At 39.1% G+C, this 10,714-nt stretch overlaps 1 protein-coding gene across 2 annotated transcripts; it reads right to left on the bottom strand.

Annotated features, from left to right (window-relative positions):
* Positions 1–3,748: 3,748 nt before the first annotated feature.
* Positions 3,749–8,921, bottom strand: slc52a3-2b (solute carrier family 52 member 3-2b). 2 transcript variants are annotated; one of them, XM_085365126.1, is made up of 4 exons: positions 8,863–8,921; positions 4,765–5,818; positions 4,537–4,660; positions 3,749–3,961 (listed from the first exon to the last, which is right to left on the bottom strand). In XM_085365126.1, exons 2-4 carry the CDS (start codon positions 5,778–5,780, stop codon positions 3,749–3,751), a joined length of 1,353 nt encoding a protein of 450 aa, XP_085221252.1. In that variant the 5' UTR covers positions 5,781–5,818; positions 8,863–8,921. The 2 variants fall into 2 exon arrangements, with proteins under 2 accessions (XP_085221252.1, XP_085221251.1); XM_085365125.1 differs by lacking the exon at positions 8,863–8,921 and adding an exon at positions 6,946–6,958 and having other exon boundaries at positions 4,765–5,809.
* Positions 8,922–10,714: the final 1,793 nt, after the last annotated feature.

Genomic DNA, 10,714 nt, shown 5'->3' with positions numbered 1-10,714 from the left:
TTGATGTTGTATCTAATAAACCAATGACATGGCAGAAGCTCAGTGCCTCAGTGCAGTCAGAAGGGGAGGTTTATAACACTTTGAGTTAGTGATAAAAGTAAAATATAATAAAATAAAACAAAAGTTTGTACGCCTTATGTATGAAAACAGACCCATTCATCGACAGTGTGCCTTATGGTCCGAAAAATACAGTAAATTTATGAATAGATATAATTTATCTCAGGGCTGCAGACAGCTTGTTCCAAAGAACAGGACCACAATAACTAGGAACAGTTAAAAGATCTGCATGTGATTAACTGAGGGGTCTAACTCAGTTGTAAACGGTGAGCAACTCAGCAAAGTATTGTTTGGCCAAACCATTGAGAGGTTTTTTAGCTAGTAAAAATTATTTAAACTTTGAACATGGCATCTGTTGCTGGTGCCAGATGTGCTTTTCTGAGTCTGAGTATTGGTCTGAGTATTTTAGAAACTGCTGGGATTTTCCTGAACAACCATCTCTATGCTTTACAGAGTCATTGGCAGTTTCCTGCAAGAAAATGGCCAGACTGCTTAGAACTGACAGCAATTTATTTAACCAATCATTATAAGAGCATCTCTGAATGTGCAACATGTACAACATTGAAGCATATGGGCAACAGCAGCAGAAAACCCACATCAGGAGACACTTCAGTCAGTTGAGTCAAACAGTCAGTGGAGAAGCAAAGTTTGGAAAAACATCGGCTGGTCTGATGAGTTTAGATATCTGCTGTCACATTATGGAGGATGGGGTCATAATTTCGATCAAACAACATGAAAGCCTGGATCCATTGTGCCTTGTACCAGTGGTTTAGGTGGTGGTGATGTAATGTTGAGGCCTTGGATTGGAAGAAAGCTGGTATTAAGGCGCCCAAGTTGAGTGTCGTTTAAACAAACTGAGTATTGCTGCTCAGGATTGTCCATTCCTTTATGATCACATCCTCTGATGGCCACTTTCAGTAGAATAATGCACCAGAACTCATTCAATTCAATAATGTTTCTTGAACATGATATTAACTTTAAGGTATGCAAATGTACTCCACAGCTACCAGATCTCAAACTAGTCAAGTCAAGTCAAGTCAAGTCAAGTCAAGTCAAGTCAAGTTTATTTATAGAGCACATTTAAAAACAACCAAGGCTGACCAAAGTGCTGTACAGTAAATACAGATAAAAATACAATAGAACACAATTTCGTAAAACACCTCGCTGATCAAAATAAAAAATAAATAAACAAATAAATTAAACCTTTCTAAAAGCCAATGAAAAGAGGTGAGTTTTAAGAGCAGTTTTAAAAGTTTCTAGGCTTTTGGAGAATCTGACGTGAGGAGGTAAACTGTTCCACAGTCTGGGTGCAGCCACAGCAAACGCCCTCTCTCCCTTTGTCTTTAATTTATACCTGGGAACATCTAAAAGCATCAGATCGGCTGACCTCAAAGATCTCCTGGGGCGATAAGTACTAAGGAGTTCTGACAGGTAAGAAGGTGCAGTGCCATTTAAAACCTTAAAAGCCAGCAGTAAGATTTTAAAATCAATCCTAAAAGCAACTGGGAGCCAGTGGAGAGAGCAGAGAACCGGAGTGATGTGGTCTCTTTTTTTTTGAACCGGTCAACAGGCGAGCGGCAGCATTCTGCACCAGTTGAAGGCGATGTAGACAGGAACGATCTAGGCCAGCATAGAGGGAATTACAGTAGTCCAGCCGTGAAGTAATAAAAGCATGGACCACTCTTTCTAGATCGTTCCTGCAAAGGTAAGACTTGACTTTGGCTAAAATCCGTAAATGATAAAAAGATCCCTTAACTACAGAGCTGATTTGTTTATCAAGTTTAAAAGCATTGTCAAAAATAACTCCAAGACTCTTAATGGAAGAAGTGCAATCGGAGGTTAGGGGTCCCATAAAGTCAAGAGAGAAGTTGGGATCTTTAGGAAGCCCAAACACAATGACTTCAGTTTTGCTTTCATTAAGGTGTAAGAAGTTAAGAGTCATCCAAGTCTTAATGTCAGACAAGCAGGAGAGTAGCGGCTGCAAAGAAACATTGCAGTTCAACCTCAGAGGGAGGTAGATCTGAATATCATCGGCAAAGATGTGGAAGGACACATTATGTTTACGGAGCACATCGCCCAGAGGGAGCAAGTACAGAATAAACAACAGGGGGCCTAGTATGGACCCCTGAGGTACGCCACAGGTTAAAGGAGCTCTGGGAGATGACAGTTCACCAAGGTGAACAGAAAAACTCCTATTATTCAAATAGGACTGGAAAAACTTTAAGACAGTGCCCTTTAAACCGACACAATGTTGAAGGCGGGCTAGCAGTATGTTGTGATCTACAGTGTCGAAGGCTGCTGTCAGGTCCAAGGTTACTAAGACAGCAGCACAACCAGAGTCAACAGTTAAAAAACTAATAGAGTACCTGTGGGATGTGCTGCAACAGTAGGTGGCATAATCAAAAATCCATTGATACATATGATATTCTGTGTCCACTTCATTAATTTTACATTATTTTGCCTCTCAAAATTTGCCTAAGATGCAAATTAGCCTGAATGTTTAATTTTCTTGCCTTAGTCCTGTTAAGGACTGGTGGCTGGTCCAGGGTTCTTACTGCCTGCAACCCTTGGCTAAATAGTTCAGAGGATGAATAAAATGTATGTATAGAGCTCAGTGTAGGGATGAATTACAAAAAGAAGAAGCAATTTTCTGGATAAAACAACATGCAAATTTGCAATTTTTTTAGACAGTAATTAAACAAATGTTTTATTTGGTATTGTTCAACAGTTTCTCCACTTCAGTAACATATACAAAGCACATTGTAGTTTTATTTAAACAACACAGTAGTCTATCCCCCAAAATGCCCAGGTCATTTTATAGAATTGAGGCACATTTTAAAGGCGACAGTACCATAACTTCTTATAAAGCAAAATCAATAAAGTACATGTTGAACATCATCATCTGACATGATGCTCAAACTTCAAGTAAAATAGCTTTGACCTTTTGAACCAACAAGGTTTTGTATATTATATTGATATATTCAGTGGCAGAACACTATTTAGTTTGGTCTTTTTGTAGTCTGAGACACTATAGATGGATATAGTGCTTAACAAATGTATTAGATCACCATCCAATGTAAGGTTTGTGCCACAGCAGCTCTATATTAATAATACTGGTAATTACCAATATCATTATTTTATGTTTCTTTAATGAATTAAAGAGACTGCATCAATTTTTGCAAGTAGACTTTTCAAATTTTGTGTTTCACAAAAAATAAATAAATAAATAAAAATAAAGCTTGTCTTTCAATTATTTTTCAAAATTAAGATGACAAATTATACTCATTTACTTGTATTACTGAACAGAAAAGTTTGTTTTAGTGGTTGAATGTTGTGCTTGATTCTGACTTCTCAGATAAGGTCCAGTTTGTCCGTTCAGATTTGGGTATAAAAGTGTGAATTCAAACTTTGTGAAATTATTTGTGTTTTCTTGTTTTTATGAGAGGTGGTCCAAAAAATTTTCTAAGCACTGGGTGTATGTGTACTTCATACATCATTAACTACTGATAAAGTATATGAAATTTACAAACAGAACTTAGGTTAAAAAAAAACACGGAGTGATACTGTGGTGGATTTTCATCTATAACTTGCCAGCTCTCTTACAAGTTGGAATAAGTGCAGTTCTACTAAAACAAGTGCAATTAATGCTAGAATTCTGTACAGCAGAGTTGAACTTAAACACATTTTACATCTATGTTGGACACTTAGTGTTGCAAGCATCACCCGATTTAAAAAACTGATAGAAACCAACAAGTGGAAACATGGTTAGAGCACCAAGCATTGAACCCAGCTGCACTACAGCTCCACACCACACGAGGGCACTGTGGCCTTCATCCCTCAGGATCACCCCAATGATGACTTTGACATAAGACAGGGTGAGGACAAAGAGTATCCAGGCCAGCACCTGCAACAGAGAATTTGTTAGAATTGTGCATTGAATGACTTACTCTTACTGCTACTACTCTTACTGCTGTAAGTAATAAGTAGGAGCTCAGAATATCCTGGTTGGAGCTTGGTTAGCTTAGTAGCATTCAGTGCGTAGCCGCTTGGTTTCTTATTCAGTTTGGTGACTGAAAAAGTATTTTAGCAGTTAACACCATTTTAGTATTAAGTACTTTTGCTCCGAAAAAGTGTATTAGGAAAGGCACATCTGACAGCAAAGTGGAGGCATAGTTGCCTGTGCCAGTGCACAAAAACAATGTACTCTTTTTGAATGTTTGACTCATTGACTCATTCAATGGACTTTCACAGCTCTTCCATGACAGCATCAAGTAGATGAGACTAAGCTGACTTAACATTATATTGTAAAACCTGTCAGTCACACTACACACCTTAATCACAGGAAATCTCATAAATGCTAAGTGAGTATTGCAAATGGGTGGTGGCTTCATGCTTTTATAAGATGCAAGATAGAACATGAAGTCTGAAATTTTATTCTGTGTACACAGTAAGTACATGCAAGAAAATAAAGAGTCTTACTATGACTACAGTTCCAGAGGTACTGTGGACCAGCAAAGGACAGGGACTTAGAACAGCCATGCCCATAATGTAGGCTCCAAATCCAGTCCCAAAAATGGTCAAAACTCCCATGAAGACAAGAGACCTGGACAGAAAAGATTTACAAGCTATTGGTGACTTAGAACTTATTTCTTGGATCTATGGTCTTGATTAGTATTTTATAATTATTGTAGTTTTTCTATAGCTCACCTTATTGGTATGAACATGGCGATGAAGCAAGCCACAGGGTTAGCAACAGCTCCCATGGTGGCAGCTAGATGGTAAGCCTTGTTCCCGTAAGGCATGCATGAGTAGGACTGCACTGAAGGCAGCACTGCATTGGTCAGAGCATTGACCCAAGCCAACACTACAAAGATAAAGACCACCTCAAAGATACTATATGTCCCCCTCCCGAAAGAACTCCTAGGTTCCCTCTTGCCAGCCTCCGAGGGGCTGATCATGGGCTTTTGCTCTGGTGTCTGGGCATTCAGAGATAGGCCTTGTTCTTTCTTCTCACGATCAAGTTCCCCACTGAAGTACCGTTCGCTTTTTCTCTCACGAGCCACAGCTGGGTGGTGATTGAGTAGGAGGAAAGCGACCAGACACACGACCATCATTACACTAAGGAATATGAAGAAGACCTGTGCAGAGAATTTAGCAGGCTGGTAGATGGCCTGTAGCATTCCATTGTCAGTTATGTTGGAATTATTAGATAAAGTGGCATTTTCACAGTGAACTACACCAACGCCTTGAATAAGTGCCACCACTGCAGGCACGAGACCACTGAGGCCCTCACCTGCAAAATACGTTGTGAGATATTGTGGACGCAGCCGCATCATGAAAGGAAGAAAGGTAACAGATGAGGTGCAGTCCACCACAGATAGCAGGAAACTCAATGTCAGCAGTGGAACACTATGCACAGAGTTTCCGAAGGTCACTGTATGCTTCCAAAGGAAAGCCAGAAGGAATGTAGCAACGATGCCCAATCCTACAATGCCGTAGATGACCGGCCGCTCATCGAGCACCCCTGGGCGGAAGCGGTGCATCAGCGTGATGAAGAGAGGGCCTATGTTGGCCATTTGGATGAGGACTGTGAGGTAGGAGGGCAGCAACCAGTGCTCTGGGATATCATTTACGATCAAGGGGAGCTCCACCCACATCCCATTGATGGCCACCCAGGAGCCCATTCCAAACAGACATGCCAGCACGTGAGTCAGCAGCGACATGATGCAAGCAGAAGTGAGCAAATGAAGACCTACAGAATCTGAAACATAGAGACACAGCATAAGCGCGACTGATTAGTGGCATTTAAAAGAACAGTCATTAAACCTTCAGGCAAAGAAATGTTTATGTGTATTTTGCATGCATTTGATGGATTATTGCTTTATTGCATTTATGTACAAATGAGCTTCAATGAAGTGAGTTGTAGAGTGTATCTTTTTTAACTGCAATTAGTTTAAGAGGCTTCATCGGTAGAGGTTGATTACAGTGGAGCTTTGAGCAAAGGTTGTCACTGATGTTCAGCATGTATGATGTTAGTCATGTTCATCGTGATTTAGGGTAACATTTACTTTTGAACAGTTTCTAAAGTTATCTTGTAGGGAACATGAATTTGTGCACTATATTTCATACCAATATATCAATTCCTGAGCCAAATAGTATATGAAAAGAAATAATACTCCATGGAAGTCTTTTTCTGATAGATTTCGAAACAAGTAAAAAAAAATTCTCTCTGAAACAAAGCCTTCAGATAAGGTGGCATAACTAAACAACAGCAAAAGGACAATGAGCTTTTTCATCATCTTTATTTCATTGTTTCGACACAAAAGTTAATAGATGAGTTCTTCTATGGAAACAGCACATAGAACATTGGTGTCATAAGTTAATACTGTCCCCTTAAGCAGAAATAACCTTGAGAATCTTGTGAATTATTTTCAACCAGCCTCTGATATCCTCTAGGTCTCTGATATCCAACCAGGTTGATAAAGCTTTATATTTCTCTTTATTGCTTCAGTAGCAATGCGTTCAAGAGTTTTTGTGCATGGACTTCCCATTTCAAATCCAAAAGATTTCAAATTGATTTAAAAAAAAAAAAATTTTCCTGGCAAGGCCTTAATACTCTGCAATTTTGCTGTAATAAGGGTCACATGTTAGAAGAATCTTTTATGACATCTTGGTCAAACTGTCTGCTTGTAAGCAAAAAAATTGGAAGGGCTGTGGGCAAAGAGAATACCAAAGAGAACACTTCTCTATCTCCCTGACAGCTATGTTCTCATGTTATCTGACAATCTTGGATCCACTTCATCGTCAGTTCGCCCAACTGTAAGAAATCTGGGTGTAACTTCATCGGACATTCAGTTATGATTAGCAGGTTGGTTGTCTTGTACAAACTTGTTTTTATCATCTGCAGAACATTGCCCATCTTAAATATCTGAAATGGAATTGAATTTACATGCCTGTATTTAATCACGCCTCGATTATTGTGATTTTGGTTGTGAGAGTTTTTCATGATCAGATGCCTCTCTGTGTTAGTGAACGACTATACCCATACATAACTACCAGGTCTCTGAGTTCAGCTGTTCAATGGTTGTTGTTGGTATCCAGGTCTAAGTTCAAGACAAAAGGAAACTGTTTGTGGTTCCCAAGTTATAGAGCTTGGTTCCTTTGGACTAAAGGGACCAGAGTTATTAAGGTGTTGAGATGTGTTGCAAATGTGGCAAAAAGAAAAAAAAGTACAAACATAAAGCAGTGACAAAATTGCATGCAAGAAGTGGAAGCTGATATTTCTGCAACTCATCCTGTTGCATTTGGTTTGATATTGAAATGAGCTGACAATTCCTTTGTTTAAGAAATGCGCCTCTTTTCTAAATCATCTGTAAAACTAAACACACCTATAAGCACTATTTGGGATTGCGCTTACACCCTGTTTTTGCCCATTTAGTAAATCTGGCCCAAGATCTTTGTACATGGATGATACCCTTAAAACGTTTGAGACGCACTGTGTAGGCTTGGTCTTATTTATCTTTATATATTACTAACATTTTAGTCATTGTATCTTATTTTATATTGTAAAGTGTCTTGTGATCTTTTTTCTTGAACAGCACTATATAAATAAACTTTACTTACTCTACTTCTGTCTACGCCGGCTCTCTCTTACCCTTTACCCGCCCTGTTGCTTGTCTCGTGTTTCTATGGTGTATTGATAGTCATGTGCTTTTGTGCTGAGGTGTTTTTTCTTTTATCAAACTGTTCTCCCACTAGGAGCTCAGTCTGAGTGGAGTTTTTTTTTCTCCTCCTCTTACCTCATGTAGTGTATTTTCGTTGTTTTTTTCCTATCAGCCTACCTTCTGACATGTCTGCCCAATGTGATGTTTGTGTAAAGTTGGTCAGAAGGTTCCTTTGTGAGTGCGCATGCGCCATTAGCGTGCTGCCTGCTGTAACCCCTAATTTCCCTCGGGATGAATAAAGTATTCTGATTCTGATTCTGACTTCTACTTGGCAAGCCCATGGAGGTTCTAATCACTAACCCCTAATCTGGAATCCCTGTTTTTTGGGGATTTCAATATGCCGTCATATACTGTGTTACTATCCTGTTCACCCACTTAAATGAAATCATGCATCATTACAGCTTAATTTGCCATTTGATTACACTTTTTTAAAGTCACTGTTTCAAGTAGGAGCCATTGACCTTCACAGCATTTGTCTTTCTAAGCTTCTTCCATCCTTCTCACATGTGCAGTCTAGAAATGGATGCCTGACCTTTCGCACACTGACACGGTGCTCCCATAAAAACACCATGTGGTTCTGACATAAACATATTTATCAAAAAGAAATCATTGTTAAGTAACTTTAAAAATAATGTAAGTCTTGATAATGACTATGAACAATTAGTGCCAATCAATTAAAGATATAAGCATGTTTTACGTTTAGGGTTGGCTATATAGCACAAACGCAATATATTGTGTCAAACTTCTAAAATACACAAGATTATATGTCATGTGAATCAGGAACGAGTAAGAATCTCTGGCTGTTACGTCAGGTTACCTTGATATAACTTCCTGATCTTCCTAATCTTGATCTGCAATCTAAACTTAATTATCTGGTGCCTTTTGTAACCATTTTTATATGCATTTTTTCATTTCTGTTACCTTTTAATGCTGGAGGGAAGCAGATGAACTACAGCACAGAACAGATGGACTGAAAGACTTGAGGCTTTAGGATCTAAGATAACCAGGCAATTCAATCACCCTTACTTCCGTCATACATCATTTCTATGCTGCTGTAAGTACACAAAATCAATCATCCTACCTGTTTCAGAACAAGGAACAAGAAACCACTCTCCCCTGGCTTCTCTCCTTCCAAAAACCTTCACTCTTGGCTGATTCGACCTTTTTTTTTTGTTACATCTGCCGCAAATGTGTGTGTGTGTTTTTATGCCCTCCCCTTTTCTAACCTCTCTACACACACATACAGGCTTGCATTCTGCTTCCGTTTTCCTCTGTACTTGCCAGGGGAGGGACTGCACAGGCGCACATGTCCTCTACCACCATGAGTGAGGTCGGTTTCAAAACCAGGCAGCCATGTGCTCGCTCTGTGTTTCAGGGAGCTTAGGAAAAGAGAGCCGGTGGAGGGGGAGGTGTCAATAAGAACTCCTCCCTTTCCTGTTTCCTCCTCCAACCAGCTTGGGACTTTATGGTCTCCCCTCCTTTAAACACACAGGCAGCAGAGTGAGTAGGAAGGTTACGGCTGCCTTTGGATTCACAGTCAGTAGAGTTATAGTTTATAGTATACAGTTAACTCCATGCAGCTGGGGCTTCATTCTTCTGCTCTCTAATTTCTAATGCTTTCACTGTATGACTATGGATTATGGATGACTGTTTCACAGTCATAGATGGTGTAGATGCAGTGATTCATCTAAGCAGACCAGTTTGTCAAGTTCAGCATGACATGGCACTTTAGCAGCCAAAACCTTCACTCTTGGCATATATAATTTGAATATATGGAAAGACTGCTAAAATAGGAACGGGCCAAATGAAGTAGTGTTCCAGTACTGCATTGCAATATTAATATCACTATCTTTATCATTGTCTTTATTTGGTTCATTTATTTTACACAAAATTAAATGAAAAAAAAATACATAAATAAATCAAATGACAAATCAAAAGTGAGTAGGTTGGAGCTACAGCCTATGTAACACATACACCTGACACAAAAAAAAATCAACGTAAGGAAAATGAAATCATCCACATCTTTAACATCTAATTTAAATACAGTTATGTCAGGGATTATATGAACTCCAAAGAACTATCAGCAAGTCTTAGATTAGCAGCTGCAGACGCAACTTTGTGGGAAAGCTGCTATGCTGAAAAGCCTTATTTGTTTATTAAAAATGAAAGAATTTTTCCTGTATTTCTAAAATGCAGATTATTAGTAACAATAATCTCTTCATCTACTAACCTTTCACATAAATCAAATACACTAAAAACTAAAGACAGAAAGTGCTTTCCATTAATCACTTTATACCTGTTTATCATTCTGAATTACAAAGGGAACACCTACCTGCTTGTGGGAAGCAGAGTCAGTTATAATGAAGGTCGCTCAGACGTGTAACAGCGCAGTCTCCTTCTGATATACTGTCTATAGAGTATGAATGCACAGTGAGATGTGGGCTTTGTACTTTACAAGAATCTGTGTCATGTGACCACTGAGGAGGGCTGAGCCAGGGGTTCAGTTTGGGAACCAAAGTTCTTAGCAGTAGAAACAGTTGGATAACAGGAAAAGGTACACACGGAGAAAAGAAACTGTAGAGAAAGGGGTGGAAAAGGCAATTTATATGTCATATAAAAACCTGTATAAAATCTTCTATGGCATTATTACAGCAACATGAAGGTTTTTCCCAAATTGGGTAGAGTAAATTCTGGCAGTCTAGCCAACCAGAAGATGACTTTGGACAGCTTTCTGACTGGCTGGTTCGTTGGGGTCAGTCTTGCTTTTGTTCAGCGCAAATTCCAGCTCAAATGAATGACCCCTGCTGACTACTAACGTCACTGGATGGCTTTTCATTTGAGTGTCCTTGCACCCACCTCAGCACTGACTGGTATTATATGCTCCTTTCCTGAAAAACAAAATTCTTTGTAATTTGATGACTGTTATATGAAAC

The sequence above is a fragment of the Diplotaxodon limnothrissa genome, linkage group LG11 (assembly GCF_057381915.1).
Source record: "Diplotaxodon limnothrissa isolate DT_005_m linkage group LG11, D_limnothrissa_male_GT1.1, whole genome shotgun sequence".
NCBI lineage: Eukaryota > Metazoa > Chordata > Actinopteri > Cichliformes > Cichlidae > Diplotaxodon > Diplotaxodon limnothrissa.
This window is presented reverse-complemented; position numbering and strand designations above follow the sequence as displayed.